This window comes from Heloderma suspectum, chromosome 2, assembly GCF_057233095.1.
Source record: "Heloderma suspectum isolate Gila_16-S chromosome 2, 16-S_ref, whole genome shotgun sequence".
Taxonomy (NCBI): Eukaryota; Metazoa; Chordata; class Lepidosauria; order Squamata; family Helodermatidae; genus Heloderma; species Heloderma suspectum.
In genome coordinates this window covers 340,001,451-340,021,983 of record NC_139459.1, presented here as the reverse complement: position 1 = coordinate 340,021,983, position 20,533 = coordinate 340,001,451, and the positions used below count along the sequence as shown (strand labels likewise).

General features: G+C 46.5%; 1 protein-coding gene across 1 annotated transcript in view; it reads left to right on the top strand.

Annotated features, from left to right (window-relative positions):
• Positions 1-19,156, top strand: part of LOC146355165 (uncharacterized) — a 40,093-nt gene extending 20,937 nt beyond the window's left edge. Inside the window, exons 8-10 of the mRNA XM_084840694.1 lie at positions 6,012-6,772; positions 15,582-16,034; positions 16,275-19,156. Of these exons, the coding sequence (XP_084696820.1) occupies positions 6,012-6,772; positions 15,582-16,034; positions 16,275-17,285 (2,225 nt within the window). The 3' untranslated portion in view covers positions 17,286-19,156. The remainder of the gene's footprint in view (positions 1-6,011; positions 6,773-15,581; positions 16,035-16,274) is intronic.
• Positions 19,157-20,533: the final 1,377 nt, after the last annotated feature.

The following is a 20,533-nucleotide window of genomic DNA, read 5'->3' as shown; positions in this document are numbered from 1 at the left end:
CTGTAGGACTTTCTTCTGTCTAAATATGCACAGGATTGCACCCTAGGTTGTTTTTGGTTAAAGCCTCCTCTCTCTGGTTTCTAGACATTTTTTAACACAAAATTGCTAACAATATTCCAGAAATGTTGCCAACAGACATTAGTCTGTGGCAGCAAAACAGCAAGAAGTCTTTCAGCGCCTTAAAAACTCTGGTAGTACCCTAGTCCACAAAAGCTTATGCCTGAATATCTTTTTATGAAGTCTTTTAATCTATTTTAAAGTCTTTGAGGTAATAGAGGACTCTTTGTTTTATATATATATACGTATATTTAATCATAATGTACAGAAATTTGCTCCTGTTTTGAAATGGTCATAAGGTATAGAAACTTGCTTATGTTTTTTTAAAAAGTGATGCATCTCAGTATTCAAAATCAGAGGTTGTATGTGCTGTGACACCCCATGTGTTCCTTGGGGCTCCCCTCCTCAAATCCACCCCCCCTGCAAGAAGCATTCATAATCCAGGAATTTACCCACATGCCTACAGAATTTAGTTACATTATGTCTCCTCATGCCTTCCCTGAGTTCTCAGCATATGAAAAGGAAGGAATGCAGCTATTGTCATCCCACACCTGGTGAATAGGTGAGAGAAGGATGTTGACCACCACATGAGGAGGGCACCAAGTTGGGGAAGGCTGCTTTTAATGTATATTTGTTTCACTGCCCCTTATCTTGTGTTCTAATCTCACTGAAGCTTTTCTGGTTTAATTATACATTGGCTTGAAGTGTTGGTGGTTAAAGGATGAGGAGCTTGGATGGTAGATTAGCTTTGTTGTTGTTCAGTCGTTCAGTCGTGTCCGACTCTTCGTGACCCCATGGACCATAGCACGCCAGGCCTTCCTGTCCTGCGCTCTCTCCCGGAGCGTGCTCAAGTTCATATTCATTGCATCCGTGATGCTATCTAGCCATCTCATCCTCTGCCGTCCCCTTCTCCTTTTGCCTTCAGTCTTTCCCAGCATCAGGGTCTTTTCCAGGGAGTTTTCTCTTCGCATTAGGTGGCCAAAATATTGGAGCTTCAGCTTCATTATCTGTCCTTCCAATGAGCACTCAGGGTTGATTTCCTTTAGGATGGACTGATTTGACCTCCTTGCAGTCCAGGGGACTCGTAAGAGTCTTCTCCAGCACCACAGTTCGAAAGCATCAATTCTTCGGCGCTCAGCCTTCCTTATAGTCCAGCTCTCACAGCCATACATTACTACTGGGAAAACCATAGCTTTGATTAGACAGACCTCTGTCGGCAAGGTGATGTCTCTGCTTCTTACTATGCTGTCTAGGTTGGCCATAGCTTTCCTCCCAAGGAGCAAGCGTCTTTTAATTTCATGGCTACAGTCACCGTCTGCGGTGATCTTGGAGCCCAAGAAAGTAAAATCTGTCACTGCTTCCATTTCTTCCCCTTCTATATGCCAGGAAGTGATAGGGCCAGATGCCATGATTTTAGTTTTTTTAATGTTGAGTTTCAAACCAGCTTTTGCACTCTCCTCTTTCACCCTCAACAAGAGGCTCTTGAGATCCTCTTCGCTTTCTGCCATTAGGGTGGTATCGTCTGCATATCGGAGGTTGTTGATAATTCTCCCGGCAATCTTAATTCCGACCTCTGATTCATCCAACCCGGCATTTCTCATGATGTACTCTGCATATAAGTTAAATAAGCAGGGTGACAATATGCAGCCTTGTCGTACTCCTTTCCCAATTTTGAACCAATCGGTTGTTCCATGTCTGGTTCTTACTGTTGCTTCTTGACCCTCATACAGGTTTCTCAGGAGACAGGTAAGGTGGTCTGGTACTCCCATCACTTTAAGAATTTGCCAGAGTTTGTTGTGATCCACACAATCCAAGGCTTTAGCGTAGTCAATGAAGCAGAAATAGACGTTTTTCTGGAATTCTCTTGCTTTCTCCATGATGCAGCGAATGTTGGCGATTTGATCTCTAGTTCCTCTGCCTCTTCGAAACCCAGCTTGTACTTCCGGTAGTTCTCGGTTCGCATACTGCTGAAGCCTAGCTTGTAGGATTTTGAGCATCACCTTGCTGGCATGTGAAATGAGCGCAATTGTGCGGTAGTTTGAACACTCTTTGGCGTTGCCCTTCTTTGGAATTGGAATGTAAACTGACCTTTTCCAGTCTTGTGGCCACTGTTGAGTGTTCCAGATTTGTTGGCATATTGAATGCAGCACTTTAACAGCATCATCTTTTAGGATTTTAAATAGCTCGGCTGGAATACTGTCATCTCCGCTAGCTTTGTTGTTACTAATGCTTCCTAAGGCCCACTTGACTTCCCTCTCGAGGATGTCCTGCTCAAGTTCAGTGGCCGCACTATCATGGCTATCAGGGACATTCAGATCTTTCCTGTAGAGTTCTTCTGTGTATTCTTGCCACCTCTTCTTAATCTCATCTGCTTCTGTTAGGTCCCTGCCTTCTTTGTCCTTTATCATGCCCGTCTTTGCACAAAACGTTCCCTTGAGATCTCCAATTTTCTTGAAGAGATCTCTAGTCTTTCCCATTCTGTTGTTTTCCTCGATTTCTTTGCATTGTTCATTTAAGAAGGCCTTCTTGTCTCTCCTTGCTATTCTCTGGAACTCTGCATTCAGTTGGATATATCTTCCCCTTTCTCCTTTGCTTTTCGCTTCCCTTCTTTTGTGAGCTACTTGTAAAGCCTCATCAGACAGCCACTTGGCTTTCTTGCATTTCTTTTTCTTTGGGACGGATTTCGTTGCTGCCTCCTGAACAATGTTACGGACCTCCGTCCATAGTTCCTCAGGCACTCTGTCTATCAGGTCTAATCCCTGAAATCTATTCCTCACCTCCACTGTATATTCATCAGGGATATGATTTAGGTCATACCTGAACGGTTTAGTGGTTTTCCCGACGTTCTTCAATTTAAGCCGAAATTTTGCAAGAAGCAGCTCATGATCTGAGCCACAGTCAGCTCCAGGTCTTGTTTTTACTGACTGTATGGAGCTTCTCCATCTTTGGCTGCAAAGGACATAATCAATCTGATTTCGATATTGACCATCTGGTGACGTCCATGTGTAGAGTCGCCTCTTGTGCTGTTGGAAAAGAGTGTTTGCTATGATCAGCATGTTCTCTTGGCAAAACTCTATTAGCTTTTGTCCTGCTTCATTTTGTACACCAAGGCCATGCCTGCCTGTTATCCCGGTGATTTCTTGACTTCCTACTTTAGCATTCCAATCCCCTATGATGAAGAGGACATCTTTTTTTGGTGTTAGTTCTAGAAGGTGTTGTAGGTCTTCATAGAACCGATCAACCTCAGCTTCTTCGGCCTCAGTGGTTGGGGCATAGACCTGAATTACTGTGATGTTGAATGGTTTGCCTTGGATTCGTACTGAGATCATTCTATTGTTTTAAAGATTGTACCCCAGTACTGCTTTTCCCACCCTTTTGTTGACTATGAGTGCTACTCCATTTCTTCTAAGGGATTCTTGCCCACAATAGTAGATATGATGGTCACCTGAATTAAATTCACCCATGCCTGTCCATTTTAGTTCGCTGATTCCCAAAATGTCGATGTTCAATCTTGCCATCTCATGTTTGATCACCTCCAGCTTACCTTGATTCATTGATCTGACATTCCAGGTTCCTAAACAATATTGTTCTTTACAGCATCGGATTTTCTTTTCACCGCCAGACACATCCATAGCTGAGTGTCCTTTCGGGTTTGGCCCAGCCGCTTCACTCTTTCTGGCGCTACTTGGAAATACCCTCTGCTCTTCCCCAGTAGCATATTGGACACCTTCCGACCTGAGGGGCTCATCTTCCGGCGTCATATCTTTTAGCCTTGTGATACGTTCCATGGGGTTTTCTTGGCAAGAATACTGGAGTGGGTTGCCATTTCCTTCTCCAGTGGACCACATTTTGTCAGAACTCTCTGCCATGACCTGTCCGTCTTGGGTGGCCCTGCACGGCATAGCTTATGGCTTCACTGAGTTACGCAAGCCCCTTCGCCACAACAAGGCAGTGATCCATGAAGGAGATTAGCTTTAGGATGTCTTAAAGGCAGTGTTCCTCACCTAATTCTTGTCAGGTACTCTGAATTGCTCTGGGGCTCAAGGTGAGCACTGCTGTGGTTCTCCAGGGAGTAACATGCACAGGATGTGACGAGGGAGTAACTATCCTATTGAGATCAATGGGACTGACTTTAAAGATTACTTCTGTGACTTATTGGGCCGAATGTCATTTGTTTAGTGTTACTGCTGGTTCTTATTATCTATTAATGTTTTATTCTGGTGTTTTACAGTTTTAAATTAATTGCTAATATATATTTTAAATGTTTATGTTGGAAGCTGCCATGGTACGGTTGTGCCTTAAAAGGTGTCCTACAAATATTCTGAAATAACGAATACATTCTAAATAAAGACGCTTAGGCTTTCACTGTTAATCTTTACCATTTATTGTCAGAAGAACAGCCCTGGCAGATGAGCCCAAACGCCCCATCCCGTTTCCAACATCAGCAAGCCAGATGCCACCTGGACATAGTCTTTAGACCTGAATTGCTTCCCATCCTGTTCTTCATCCTGTTTGGGGGACTGCAATATCACAACCCGCCATTCAGTGGAGGCTGGTGGCTCCAATGTCAGCAGGGCGGTAAATCCACTCTGGGTTTCAGTCAGAACCAGTCAGAACCCTAAAGAAGCTTTAGAGTTCTAATTGAAGGCCAGAGAGGATTCACCACCCCACTGACATCGGAGCCACCAGCCTCCACTGCTGCCATTCATTTTGATTTTGTGTCTGTTTTGCCTCTCCAACAGGACCCCTTATACCTGAAGCTGATGCCATGACCCCAAGAGAAGGTAGAAAGATATGGGAAACCTTCCATTTCCAGGGCTTGAAAAGAAGAAAAACTGCAGGTATAAGGAATGAGAAACTGTTGTGAGCAAGCTCTAGATTAGAAACATTTTGCAGCAATGGGAAACTCCACAAAAGAGCTGAGGCAGAGGGTCCGAACAGAATCTGGAGAATCTCAACTTTCATTTTAAAATAAAGTAATCTTCCCTCCACCTCAGGAGTCTGAAAATGTCCTCTTACTACCTGTAAGCATGGTTGTTGTTGTTGTTGTTGTTGTTCAGTCGTTAAGTTGTGTCCAACTCTTTGTGACCCCATGGACCATAGCACGCCAGGCCTTCCTGTCCTCCGCTCTCTCCCGGAGTAAGCATGGTTAGACACCCTCAAATAACCCAACAACAGGCCATGAGTTATTTGACGGTTGTTTCCTCCTCCAACAAGCCATGCTGCCCAGGTTCAGATGACGTGACAAGCCCAGGCAGGTAATTAGACTACTGGCACCTGGCACACTTTGGCATGTGCCACAGATTTAAACAAGCCGCCATGGCTTAAATAAGCCATGCTAGCTTGTTTTGATTGTGCGAACCAGTTCGATGAGATGAAACAAATTCTCCAGGGAAATTTCAATAAATAAATTATATCAGTGAAAAATGATCTGAAAAGTACATGGGCTAGAGTCAGCTGATGCCAAATTGGCGGTGTTGCCTTGTGGTCAGAAAATTATTCTTTTCATTACCCTACTGTTGCTCCTTCAAAACAAACACCCCCAAATCATTTCCATTTACGTACGCAGAGGACCTCATACCTTAATTGTCTCTTTGCTTCAGCAGGGGATGATTCAGTGAAAGGGAATCAGTTGGAGAACCTTCAGCACAAAAGTCCTGAACCAGTGGAAATGCAAAAAGTATCGTGGAGCCAGTCAAAAGCGAATGGTTACCAGAATCCTGAGAAGGCAGAAGCCAGAGAGAATCAAGAGATGACTGAGAACCTTCAGGAAAGCTGCCGATTGCTGCAAGAAGAGAAGCTTTTAAATACAGGGATTTTTTCCAAAGATCCACCCCAACCCATGCTTCCTTCAAATGATGAGCCACGTATGGCTCATCACATCTGCCCTGAATGCGGGAAAAACTATCGCTCGTTTGCAGCTCTCACTAAACATCACAGAACCCACAAGGTAGAAAAACGCTACAAGTGCCCTGTCTGTGAAAAGAGATTCAATCGTAGCTCTGATCTTATCACTCATCAGAGAATTCACACTGGCTTGAAACCTTTTCAGTGCATTGACTGTGAGAAAAGCTTTAATAATAAATCAACCCTTATTAAGCACCAGAGAACACACACTGGCGAGAAACCCTATGTTTGCCTTGACTGTGGGAAAGGCTTCACTCAAAGCTCAAACCTTATTAAGCATCAGAGAATTCACACTGGAGTGAAGCCATACAGATGTCCTGACTGTGACAGAAGCTTCACTCAGAGTTCACAGCTAATTGACCATCAGAGAATTCACACAGGAGAAAGACCCTACAAGTGCCCTGACTGTGGGAAAGGTTTCAGCCTCTGTTCTAGTCTCATTATACACCACCGAATCCATACTGGAGAGAAACCATTTGAATGCCCTGTTTGTGAAAAAAGTTTCAGCAGCAGGTCGACACTTATTAAGCATCGAAGAATCCATTCTGGAGACAAACCCTATGAATGTACTGACTGTGGGAAGACTTTCACTCAGAACTCTAGCCTTATTGCTCACCAGAGAATCCACACAGGGGACAAACCTCATAAATGTAGTCACTGTGACAAATGCTTCACACAGAGCTCAAGTCTTATCATCCACCAAAGGACACACACAGGAGAGCGACCATATAAATGCCCCAACTGTGAGAAATGCTTCAGTATAAAGTCACATCTCCTCGGGCACCAGAGCATCCACACAGGGAAGGAAATACCTTTTGAGTGCTCTAAATGCAGCAGAAGCTTCAGTGCAACTTCCTACCTTAAGGTGCATCAGAGATCTTGTTTAAGCAGGAATAGCAGCCAGTCTCACCTGCCTCTGGGAACCAGTTTTGATCCTTGAAAACTGAGAGGGGGAGACAGATCATTTACCGGGTTAGATCCAGGATCTGCCTCCCATGAGAAGAAGGGCTCCACTTGCATAAGGTCCCTCTGCCAATCTGGGGGGATTTCCGCAACACACACACCACAGCTCACCCCATTCAGTAGGGTCTTCTGACTCTCTGTGTAACATTTTCAGGGGGCTGCCATGAGAAGGGGGGGGGGAGGAAAGTCCACTTCCTCCAGCACAGTTGATTCAGCTTAAATCTGGATCCAATTCCTTGATTCTTGTCTATCAAATTGGAGCAATTTTTATACCTGTAAACCCAATGGGGAAATATCTAGTGTTTTAAGATCTGAATAGCATAGATTACTCCCTACTGAACTCCTCACATAAGAGAAGGATTTGCGGGGAAAGGCTGTGGCTCAGTGGCAGAGCACATGCTTTGTATGCAGAAGGTCCCAGGTTCGATCCCCAGCATCTCCAGGTAGGGCTAGGAAAGAATCCTGACACCCTGCAGAGCTGCTGCCACTCATTGTCAACAATATGGGGCTATGTGGACCCATGGTCTGACTCAGTATAAGGCAGCCTCCTATGTTCCTAAGAAGCCACACTAAACAGCAACTATTAATTCTTAAACAAATGACCATCTACTTTATATAGAACATTCTCCTTCTTGGTAGCCATTCCTGAAGTTGGTCTGTAGCAACTGCCCATCACAAGAAGTCCAATGGGGATCAAACATTCTGACTGGCTGGTGATAGGTGATTCTGGTATCCTGAGCAGTGAATCTCAATCTGCCCTTTCTAGAGCACCCAAAGTAAAGGAGAACCTGCCCCTGATCAGCTAGTATTTCATGGCCAATGGGAACTATAGTCCAACAACATCTGGAGGGCCACAGGTTCCCCACCCCTGATCTAGCAGCTAGCTCATATTGGGTTGGATCCAGACTTGGTCAGATCCACTGAAATCAGTGGGATTAAAGTTAATATCTACAAAGCAACTCTAGGGCAGAGGTGGTGAACATGTGGACCTCCAGATGTTGGACTGCAACTCCCATCAGCCCTAGTCAGCATACCCAATGGTGAGGGGCCTACAATACTTGGGAAGCTAAGTGAAAACTGGAACAATAACATCAACAGTACAAATGTAGGCTAGGTGTATATCAATCCCAATTTGATCTCCATCAGGGCAGCCTAAGCGAGAGCCAGGTTGTCACTTTAAGTTTGACTTGACCTCCAGATGTTTTAAACCAGATTGCAGGTCAATGGCGCTGTCTCAGTAAGTGAATATGTGGCCCAGATCTATTGCTGTCTTTACCAAGGCTAGCTGCTGTTTTTCAGTTCTGTCTTGGAACATTGTGGGCTGGTATTCACAAATCTAAGTGGTGGTGTTCATTGATTATAAAAGAAATTGGATATCACTTGCCTTCAAGAGACCCGGGATTGCTGACAGAAAGAATCTCATTACCAGCATACAATCCAGCCAATAGTTAAAATCAATGGTAAGAGTATCAGGCACTCCAGGCTAATGGTGAGCAGCAATCTTGGGGCAGGAGCAAGAGGAAAACCAGTGTCCATATCCAGTTGTCCAGACTAAGGAAAAGCAGCTGATGTGTGAGGTTTATATATCTGTCAGTGGCACCCGATTGGCCCTCTGGTGGCACCTGATTCCCAAGATTCTGGGCTGTGGTCCAACTGGCTCTGCTTGATATGGTTGCAGTTCCCTCCTCCAAGCTGCAGCACTAGCCAATGGTACGTGGAGAAGTATTTGATTGGCAGGGTTCATCATTTGAGTCCTGCCATTTTTGTCAATGTGTCAGCAACCTGGGGTTCTAAGAAGTGCCAGATTCTACACCTGGGCTTTAATTCTGTGTATACAGAGAAGATATACAGCCTGATGAATAATACATCAGTCCAGGTATTATTACTGCATGATGGTGTGAAATTAGAGGCCTCTTCTGATTAGACCGAGAATATTTCATGGGTTCAAGAGTCCGTGTTTTATTTTGAGTTGTTTCTGTAGATGCTCAACTCGCTTCTTTATATAGTGATAAGCAATGATGTGTTGTCAACTAGGACAGACAGTGGCACATGTGTGTATAGAACTTCTGTTGGTGTGTAAATAAATGGGATTCCTTGGTAATGATTCAGTTGCTCTTTGGGAAACTGCTAACTGAGAAGGAGCTGCTGCTGATACAGAATAGCCTTCATACTGGGGTCTCCAACGTGGTGCCCATGGACACCAGTGTGCTCACAGACTCCTCTCTTGGTGCCCACCAGGCTCCCTGCTCCTCCTGATTTTTATTTTATTTCTTAAGATTTGTTTTTTAATTAAGAAAATTAACTTGGAGGCAGGCATACTGCAAAGCAAAGTGCTGCCCTCCAACACCATCTTTATTTGGGCTCAAAAGAGTGGTTTTGTGTGTGAGAGCTCAGCCCCCACCTTGTACTTAACTTCTTGGGCAAGTTTTCTTTTAGTCTCACCAGTTTGCCTTCTGAAGACTGAATGTTTTGTGACTGGCCACACCCACCATGGCAGCTGTTGTATGAATGGGCAAGCCCCCATCGGCCATTTTGTGAGAGTACCCACAATGCTTTCAACATTCCCACATGTTCCCACTGGCCCAAAAGGGTTGGGGACCCCTGTCTTAATATGTTTTCTGAATTATTTACCTCTCCATTTTCTAATATTGCCTAACATTAAGTTAGCCTCTGGTTTAGCTAAACCTAATGAGCTTATGTCTTCAGGGAGCTTAGGCAGTATGTTTTTATATGCAGTGGACTTGAATCTTAAAGATATAAGAAGAGCCCTGCTGGGTCAGAGCAAAGGTCCATCAGTCCAGCATTATGTTTCCAACAGTGGCCAACCAGATGCCTCTGAGAAGACCACTAGGAGGGTGTGAAGGCAATAGCTGGTTTTCTTCAGAGGCATATACTACCTCTGAACCTGGGGGTTTCATTTAGCCATCATAGCCTTTGATAGGTCTATGAAATGCCCACCCCTAGACTGCATGACAGGAATTTACAGCTGAAGCTTTCCTGACTGCTGTATCTCCATGTTGGGGGGAGCTGCATCTGTTGAATTTCTGACTGTCATGCAGCTTCTAAGGCACAGGAGCCCTGCCAGAAAAGAAAGCACACCAACCTTGCTGCAGCCACATTACCAGGCTTTTAACTGAATTCATAAGGCCTAGAAATCATTTCGGGAGACTAGGATAGTTTTAAAATGGCATTCTAGAAAACCATGAGATTCCTCAAAAACTGATCAGGAATTCTTCAGTGAGAATATCTATAATGGTGGGCAAGTATCCCTCAAAGACAGCTTGAGAACCATTCAAAAAATTCCCTGCAATATGCAGAGGACTATTAATATACTCCATGTTGTGCTCCCAGGTTACATGGATCCAAGTTTAGATCCGATAGCATAGCCAATGTTCCAGCCATACAAGTTTAGTTCTCACATTCAGCAGGTGAGCAAGAAAAGCTATTTCTGGACTGTATTACTTTAGATTGCAGTGGGGGTTCACATAATTGAATGCACTCATACACCCCCCCCCCAAATCCACACACATAAACTATTATGTTAGAGACATGATCCCTGACATGCTAATTTTCTGTGTGCAGGGATTTCCTTCCTTCATGTTTGCTCCAACCTGCACTCTGAAGTGGTTCAATGCAGACACAGGCTTGTCTCCTCCGCTGCTGGTTTTTGTGACACCGGGTTCCAGAGGGGATAGTTGCCCTCTTAAGTCTGCTGCCTGCATCAAACACAACAAAGGGTCTTGTGGCACCTTAAAGACGAACCGATGTTTTATTATGGCATGAGCTTTCGCCGTTGGAACTGGAGTCCGCTTCTAGGCGTGTGCCCTAGAGGAACCCTTTTGGCAAGGTGTGGCTGTTCCTTGGCAAAGCACAAGCCAAGGTGGAAAGAAGCAGCGTGAAGGTAAATATTTTGATGAGCGCAGCTTTAGGAAACGACTGTCAGCCTCTTGGGGGTTAACATGAGGGTTGAATAAACACGTGTCCCGCTGTAAGAGGGGGAAGGAAGAGATGTCTGTAGCTGCGACCACCAGAGGGCCCTGGCTATTATTGCTAAGGAAGGGGAGCTCCTTTTCTGCCTCTCAGCCTCCGTTCTTCCCACCCAGGATATCAGGGGGATGCGCTTCCTAGGTCACCCGGGCTCTTGGCAGCCGGGTGGGAGTCCATAGGTAGTGACCTGAGAGCCGCGGCAGCTCCTCCTGTTCAAAGTCTGTGCCCGGAAGAGCGTTTTGCCGAGTGGCCGACCGAAGGGAGAACTCTCTGGCTGGCCTCAGCCTCCTGGGGGAGCCGTGGGCACTGCAGCCGTTAACCTTTCAGCAGCCCGAGCCTCCAGGTAATTGAGAACAGATCTCAGCCCGGATACTGTTCAAGAGAGAAGCTTTCGAAAAGACTCCATTTTAGTCTTCCTTTCAAACCTGGGTGCCTGGACCGCAGGGGTGCTGGTTTTACACAACACAGAGAGGACAGATGGATCTGCTAAATAAGTGAAAGGGGACTTAAAAATCAGTCATGTATTTTTAGAACCTCTCTTTTTCTTCTTTTTTACAAATGCATTGTGTTGACTGCGTGGAGAGAAATTACCAGCACTAATTTCTTTTAGCATTTGCTTTCCGTTATGTGTACATAGGCTGCAAAAGAAAGATTTCTATTATGGTTGTAATAAAGCAAACACCATAGTAAAACTGCTGTTTCAGTGTTAACACCACAAAGTCCTACAGACCCTAATAGATGAGCACAATCCAAAATACATTCAGATCTGACAATAGCATTTCTTATGGGTATGCTACCTCCCGTTTCTTATAAGAGCTTTTGTGCTTTTGACAGGAATAGGGTTGCTACTTTTTTCTTCTGGCAGTGCTGCTGTGCCTTTAACCACTTCAGAGCAGGCAGAAATGTAATAGGGCCTCCTTTCTCATTGCTGTATTTCTGCCCCACAGGTTGGTGGGTGGGAACTTCTGGCGACCAAGCAACAGCTAAATGCACAACAGTCCTGCCAGGAAAAAGGTGACAATCCTAATAATGGTGCATTCAACAGGTGCAGCTTTTTGTATCAAGAAGCTGAAAAGAAGGGGGAAGCTATTTTCTTTTGGGAAAAGTATTGGAACATTTGCACAAATATTCATTATATATTCATTCATTCAAAGTTCTATCTCACCTCTCAGCCAAGGCTCCAGCGTAGGATGGCCAGATGCAAAAGAGGACACAGTTCCTCCTGTACCTTTAATAGCTGTAATGTTTGCTCCACCTGCTGAAATTCCGTCTTCTACACAACCATGAAAGGTGCAGGAGCCCTGTCCTGGCTACCCTACTCCTCAGCCAGGTAGTAATCAAATCCAATATAAAATGTACGTAGTCAATAAAACAACTGCTAGTTTACTGTTGGAAATACCTCAGGTCTTCCTTTTCCTGGGATTCAGCCTCTGGGACTGTCACTTGGTTGTTCCAGAGGTTGTGAACTGCAGAGCAGCAGCTGCTGGTTGCGATGGAGCAGTATGTGCTACTGGATCCACGGCAGAGAGCCTTGTACCAGGATGTCATGCAGGAGAGCTATGAGACGCTGATGGCACTTGGTAGGGATCCCTTTCCTTTCTGTGGCAGGAAAGCTCAAAACCCCAGGTTGGGTTCATCTCTGCATTCTTCCCTTCATCCTTTACACTTTTGGAAAGTGCGTGTGTGGCGGGGGGACTTCTAGCTTCATTGTGACCATTCCCGAGTGAGTGATGTTTTCTCTACATGATGTCTTGGGGGTGAACACCATTTTCTATATAGTACTCTGTGTGTGTGTGTGTGTGTGTGTAGATAGACAGACAGACAGACAGATGCTAAAATATCTATAAGTTTCTCTTTTGATGTTAGCCCAGAAAATGAGAAATGCTAAATTAGTAAGGCAACATTTTGCATTACATTGATTTCTGTTTGTATGCATATGCAAACTTTCAAGTTATACAGAATCTTTCACTGGGCAATTCCAAGCTGCTCTTTGCAAGCATGTGAGCTAGAAACATGCTTGCTTGATTTAACAATATTTGTGAATTGCATGCATTAAAGAAATTTCTAAGCGATGTGCAGAAACAAGTCTTTATACAGAGGACAAAATTACCTTTCTTGTTGAAACAAGTACGTTTTCAGTAGGCACCGAAAACCGGAAAGAGTCGGAGCCTGACTAATTTGTACTGGTAAGGTGTTCCAGAGAGTGGGTTATGACAGTAAAGACCTTATTCTGAGCCATGATGGACCAAACCTCTGAAATATTGGGTACCAGCAGGAGGGTATTTCCTGATGAGTGCAGTAACTGAGCAGGCTGATAGAGGATCAGGCGATTTCTGAAGTATCCTGGCACGGAGTTGTTTAGGACTTTTTTTTTCTTTAAAAGGAAGTATTTCAGAATGTCAAACTCTGTTCCAGGTGTCAAATCCTGAGCTTGCACAGTGAACACACAGCAATGTGCTGGATGTACCTAGCCCCTCCTTATGTAAATAGCCCTTCTGTTTATTCAAGTTCCTTATGAGAAAGAGGACACTTTGAATTCTTCCATGATCATTTGAATAAACCCCGTATGGGTTTGAAGAACTGGGGATGATGAGCAGGACTTAGCCTGTTCGCATGTCACAAGAGCCCACGGTAACTTAATTTACCTGTGGGAGCTGTTGTGTTGCGCTGGGTACCTGTGGGTGCCATTTTTTGATGGCCTGTTGTGTCATGTGAACCCAGGCAGCGGAAGTTTGGAGGTTAGACAACCCTCAAATAACCCTAAAACAAGGCATGGGTTATTTGAAAGTTGTCTAACCCTCAAGCAACCCCTGCCGCCGGGGTTTGCACAACATGACAGCCCCTGCAGGAAAATTAAGCCACGGTGGGCTGTCATGTTGTGCAAACCTGGTCCATGTTGTGCCGGGGTTGATGAGAGTTCACCGTTTTCCAGGGCTCAGAAACGTATGGAGTAAGAACAGGCAGACATGTCCCTAAACAGGTTCAAAGTGCAGTTCCTTGACAGCTGAGTAAATAGCGAGAGTCTCCTCATATCGGGGGTGGGGGGGCTGTTTCCAGGAAGACAAGCATGGGCATCTCCTTTCCTTAGAAATCAAGGCTAGGTGATGGGATATCACCTATGACAGGAGTGGGCAGACTTCAGGCTTGTGCAATCTACTTTGATTTTTTAATACAACCTGAAGATTCACCAACCAGAGCCAGGTGAAAAAATAGTGGCTCAAGGGAAGGCCTATGCTTAAAATTAACACACACAAAACCCCCTATGTGCCCTTTGAGACATGCTGAGCTCAGGACGCTGTTTTCAGTACCAGCCCTGAGCTCACAGACTTTTCAGATAAAAATCTACTCTGGGATTTGCCCCGAAGTTTCTTTGATTCAGTAGCCTAATTTGTAGACAGGGTGTGTGTGTTTTCTTTCTACTGTTAAACAACGGGGAGTTAGCAACCCTATTAACATTTCTATACTGCCCAATAGCTGGAGTTCTCTAATCAACTACCTGTCACCCAGAGATGTACTGATATACATAGATCTAGATCTAATTTCTGCCCACCTCTTGCAACTATTGCAACCTGAGAATAGTAAATATTAGTTGTTTTTAGCGTAGGCACATGAACTGAGCTGTTCTTGCATTCTCCCCCCACCCTCCATCTTTCCTCTGAAAAGAATTTCCACTTCCCAAGCCTGACATGCCCCGAATGGAACGAGGAGATGAAGCAACAACCATTGACCTGCAGGGGCCAGGAGGCATCCCTCCAGGTGAGTCATGGGCCTAGCCAAGAGGCCTAGAATTCTCCGCCACCCAGATATCCAGATTCTGCCACCAGGAAGCCCAGCTTGTGCAACTGGAATAAATTCTGCATGTGAGTCTTTAACTGCGTATACTTCACAAGCGTTCTTCATTCTTCTTGCGCAGTTGTGGTGAAGTGTTATTGGGTCATTGTTTTAAAAATGTTCCCAGAATTTAGGATGGATGTCCCAGTTCTTATGTTGTAGACTGATATATGCAAAGTACCTGGATTGCTGTACTTCCAAATCCTAAATTTTACAACGTGAATACACTTGCTGTGAAATTTATGACCGTTGGAGCAGCCTTGCATTTAAGAACTTGCAGAGTAGCCATTGGCCTTGAAAAACTGATCTCCCTCCTCTTCCTTTTCCCTCCACTTCCCTTTCTTGTGTGTCTTTGTCTTTTTAGTTTGTAAGCCTGATGCCCCCCCTTTTTTTATTGATGTGCGCCATTTTGTGAGACAATAATTCTCTGAAAAGTGAAATGAAAATACAGTAAATAATAATAATAGTTGTAGTAGTAGTAGTAAAAAAAAACAAAGTAGATCTTGCAATCCTGAAGGCTGCCCACTTCTGATTTCAGGCACTCTTGTCCTGCCTGTCAGCTGGGAAGTATGAAATCCCGTAAGGATGAGAATGTCACAAGCCAAACTGCACATACCGTTTTTGCAGAACTCTGGCTAATTCTTCTCCCTGTCTCTGATCTTGCAGTAATTAATGAGAACGTGGAGGAAGGGAGCCCTGCGCAGGAAGATTCTCAAGTGGCAGAGCCTGCTGCTGAGGCCTCCCAGAGCCCCCCAGGTGCAGATCAGGGCAGCGAGGTCCGAGCCGAGAGCCCCCAGCTCCCTGCTCCCTCATCCCCTCTGCCACTGCCTCCCAACCCCAATGTCTGCCATGAATGTGGCAAAACCTTCAGCCACAAGTCTGCCTTGGTGAAGCACCAGAAGATCCACACCGGAGAGAAGCCCTACGAGTGTGACGAATGCGGGAAGAGCTTCATTCAACGGTCGGACTTGACAATACACCAGAGGACCCACACAGGGGAACGGCCATACCGGTGCCCCGACTGTGGGAAGAGTTTCAGCGCCAGCTCCACTCTGCTGACCCACCAGCGGATCCACGCGCTGGGGGGCGAAAAGTCCAACCGCTGCCCCGAGTGCGGGAAGTGCTTCAGCGATCCAGCCGCCCTGGAGCGCCACCGCAAGAGCCACGCTGGGGAAAAACCTCACGAGTGCATGGACTGCGGGAAAAGTTTTGCCTGGAGCTCCCACCTTGAGAGACACCGGCGGATCCACACGGGGGAGAAGCCGTACATGTGCCATGAATGCGGGCGGGCGTTTGCGTGGAGCTCCCACCTGGACCGCCACATGCGGACCCATTCCACGTCAGCTCTGCCCGAGGAGGCGCCGCCCTCGAAGTGCGCCGACTGCGGCAAGCGGGTCAACCACGTGACACACCCTCACCGCTTCAAGCACAAGGGCACCCAGACCCCTCTAGAGCACAAGGACACGGAGACGGCCAAGGAGACAGAGAAGGAGAAGGAACAGCCGCACCAGTGCGCCCTGTGTGGAAAGGGCTTCAGCCAGAACGCCAACTTGCTCAAGCACCAGCGCATCCACACGGGGGAGAAGCCCTACCAGTGCTCGGACTGTGGGCGGCGGTTAGGCTGGTGCTCCGCCCTCCTCAAGCACCAGCGCACCCACAGCAAGGACAGGCCTTACCCCTGCCCGGAATGTGCCCGGGGCTTCAGGGACCCGGCCTCCCTGGCCACGCACCAGCTCGGCCACACCGGCGGGAAGCCCCACCAGTGCCCTGACTGCGACAAGAGCTTTGGGTGGAGCTCCCACCTGGAGAGGCACCGGCGGATCCACACTGGGGAGAAGCCCTACGAGTGTGGCGACTGCGGCCGGGGCTTCGCTGTGGGCTCCCACTTGGAGAGGCACCGGCAGATCCACACCGGGGCCCGTCCGCACGGCTGCGGGGAGTGCGGCAAGACCTTTGCCTTAGGGGCCACACTGGCCACTCACCGGCGCCTCCATGATGCAGAGGCCAAACCGCACCGTTGCCCGGAGTGCGGGAAAGGGTTCAGCACTGCAGCTGTGCTCGAGCGCCACCGGCGGCTGCATCGCGGCGAGAAGCCCTACCAGTGCGACATCTGTGGCAAGGGGTTTGCCTGGAGCTCGCACTTCGACCGTCACCAGCTCTCACACACCGGAGAGAAGCCTTTTCCTTGCACCTACTGCGGGAAACGGTTTGGGCGCAGCTCCCACCGCAACCGGCACCAGCGTGCGCACACCTTTGCCGAGGGCCAAAACCAGAGCAACCAAGAGGATGCTTTATTGGCAGCTGTTGCCCCCAGCTGGTGGGAGGGTGAAGGAGAACGGAGGTGTCCACTGGAGCAGCAGGATGTCTGGCCAGTCACCCTGGATCCAACAGGCCCTTTCCAGTGGACCGCCAAATCTCTTGGTGATGCATGGAGGACCATGAGGGACAATGGCCTTGGGCAGGGGGCTGAGAGTCTGACAGGCCCTGCTGAAAGCTGGACCCAGCCCCCTCCTCAAGTTCCCCCTCCTAATTTCCCTTGATTGATGCTTATGCAAAACTCATTTGTTCTTAAGCTGGCCTTTACACTCTCTGGAAATACCTGGACACCCACACACGTGTCTCTTTTCGCTTAGCCAGTAAACCTATCCTGGGGCAGGAATACAGGACAAGTTCCTCTCTTCTTCTACCAGCAACCTCCTGATCTTTATCCAGGTGTTGCTGTTGCAGCTGCTAAGAATGATGGAGATATTCCCATCATGCCCTCGGGCCAAAAGACATGCTGACCTATTCCCCCCACAGAAGGGAGACCAAGCCCAATGCATGGGGAGGCAGCGGAGTTCCAACATGGAGTTTATTGCTGGGAGCTGAGGCCAGGGAGAGTTGAGGAGTAAAGGTTGTATGGGGAGAGGAAGAAAGCAGATTGCCAAGGTGTAGGAGGTGTTGATGGAATAAGAACTAGAACAGGGGAAAGTGGGAGCACAGGAGTGGGGAAGTAAAAGGGGATTTATACACGACAGAGGTAGGGAATCTCTTTCAGCTCGAGGGCCAAATTCCATTGCAGAGCTCTTGGGGACTGCATTCCAGTGGTGGGTGGGGCCAAAGGTAAAGGGGCGGGGCCAAAATGCCAGCCTATTATGGCTTGAAGCTCTTCCTGCCCGTAACAGAACCTTGGGAGAGGCATTTCAACCTTTAAGAATGCAGGGGGGAGGGACTGCACAAAAGCTGGGAAACCACAAAACAATTGGTGGTTGGGGGAAAGGAGGCAGGGCCAGGGGGAGTATGGTCTTCTGGGGCACATCAGAGGGCTGGATTTGGTTTCCTGGAGATCCAGATTTGGCCCCTGGGCCGGAGGTTCAGCACCTCCTCATATAGGAGTCTTGCAAGCACAGATTTTGATTGTGAAGGGGGTATCACTGGACTTGACAGTGTCATAGAATCCTAGATTCAGAAGGGACTAGAAACTCAAGTTTCAGATCAGCCTTCCCTCCAACCACACACACACACAAATTAAACCACAACTAGCGTGCAGAATGAATAATTCAAGCAAGGGAGCCAAGAAGCCATGTTACAGGAGAATGCAGAGGGGAAATAATCTGAGTATGTTATTGCACTGGCCTTGCAGCATCCATCCTCCAGTGTTCTTCCACACAGCTGTTTCTTCCAGTTCTGGCTGGAGAAAAGGGCGATCTTGTCACTGGGTGATTTGGGCTGCTTGGGAGAGCATCAGCCTCCACTGAGAGGTTTGTGGGGTGGGGGATGACTGGCCAGAAGGGACCCAATGAATGGTGAGATTACAAGTATAACTTTGTAAAAATGGTTTTTCCTCTCTGTCTTTCTTTTAATAACTTCCATCCCCCCACAACAGTGAGGTAGGTTGATATTACTTCCACTATACAGAACTGCAGCTGAGAGATGCCACTGAATAAGCTGCAGGCTCTGGAGCCCAACTCCTAGATCCTATGCCTTGGACCAACAGCCAGTTTGCATGGAGGAGTGGTCCATAAAGAGAAGGGAGAGAAATCTTTTTCAAATCACACAACTGGATGGCGCCACAGACAGATACCTCAGAGAAGGCATCTCACAGCTTCCTAAGCCATGACTCGGCCAAGCTAATTTCAGGTCCATGCAACACAGCCAAAAGCAGCAACCTTGGAATGAACTTTGAACAAACTGCTGATCCCCAAATCAGGAATGGATGTAGTTATGTTTAGTTTTTAAAATACGCAATGGTGGAATGACTCCTGCAAATGGATATGCACACAAATGTTTTGAATGAGTAGGTAATAATAAATAAGCCAGATGAGCATGTGTGTGTTCTGCATCCCGAGAGGCACTGCTGTTTTTAATTTTTTAGGAGCAAGTTTCTAGCCTTCTTGGTGGCAGAGAAATCTTTGGAAAATGTGTGAACAGGGTGTAGGCTCAGGATGATGAGGGGGACTGGGTGTTCCAGTGATGAGAACAAAGACGGCATTATTTCCCTGAACTGCTCTTTATAACCGGAGCTGTGTGTATTCTGCCCAAGTCCAAAATGTTTGGTTTGGATGTAGAAACTCGACCTTTATTTTAAAACAAGGAAACATAGCCCTTATGGTGCAATGGTAGGATGTGGTAGGCACCTTCGTGAAGTCTTAGAGAAGGTAGAATAACAAATTTCTAGGGGTCAGGAGCTGAGGCTTAAGGGCAGTGGGAACCACTGTGCTCTTTCTTCTTCCCTGCAACTAGCAGAAGCAGCACATTATGCAGAAAATGCAAGGGCTGCCATCGAGTTGACATGATCATAATAGTTTTGTCAATCAAATCCACATCAACAAATCTGTATAGGAGAAAAAAATCTAAAGAAACACATCCTTTGCTTAGTTAATGCAGGGATAGGCAGATTTTGGAGTTCTACTTTTAAAAAAAAAATAGAACCTGGAGATTCACAAACTGGCCTGGTGCAAGACGTATGCTGAGAAAGAATTCTGAGCCCAGGAATTTGTTTTGTGCACCAGAATTGAGTCCTTCCACACAAAATCCACTCCTGGTTATCTTCATTTTTGCAGCATAAGGGTCGGTGTCATCTTGTTTCTGCCACTGCTAATTGAGAATCAGATTCCACACACCTCAAGTTATTGCAAATCACCCAGAGCTCTACCAGTAGAGCCAAATCTAACTTCTGCCCACTTGGAAGACAACTCACATATTAGGTCAGAGCAGGCACCAATTTAGAAGAGGCATTCTCCCCCCGCCCCGCCCCCTTCTCTCTCACACACAGGAGGGAAGGCCTCTTCTAACAGAGCTTGCCATCTGCAGTTTTCGCAAGTACTTGTATTTTTTTTTTAAAAAAACTTTTAAACATCTGCTGACTGATTAATCAGGGCACCTTATTAGTCAATCACAAAACTTAGCTGAGTCATCTCTCACCCATTGAAATCCGCTAAAAGTTGCAGCCCTTAACATCCATACTTTGCAGAGATTACAGAATTCAGCTGTTCTTGGCAAGAGCGTGGACCCTTTTTTAAACCCTTTTTTAAACCCTACTTTGGTTCTTATTTGTTCTGTTTCTTTTCTAAGCATGGCGTGTGCATGGCCCTGGTTGTCATTTCCCACAAGCTATCTATTCCTCCCTGGCTGAACCTCCTGCTTATCTTTTCCATGGCCTTTCCAGCTTCCTTTATCATTCTTTCTCTTGCCAAGATTTGTTAAAAGTCTGAATCTTGGGAGGAGAATAAATTGGTACGTGTGTATGACACTATGTGTGATTTACAGAATTTATTTTGATTGCAGTGGTAGTTTTGGGTTGCTGGAA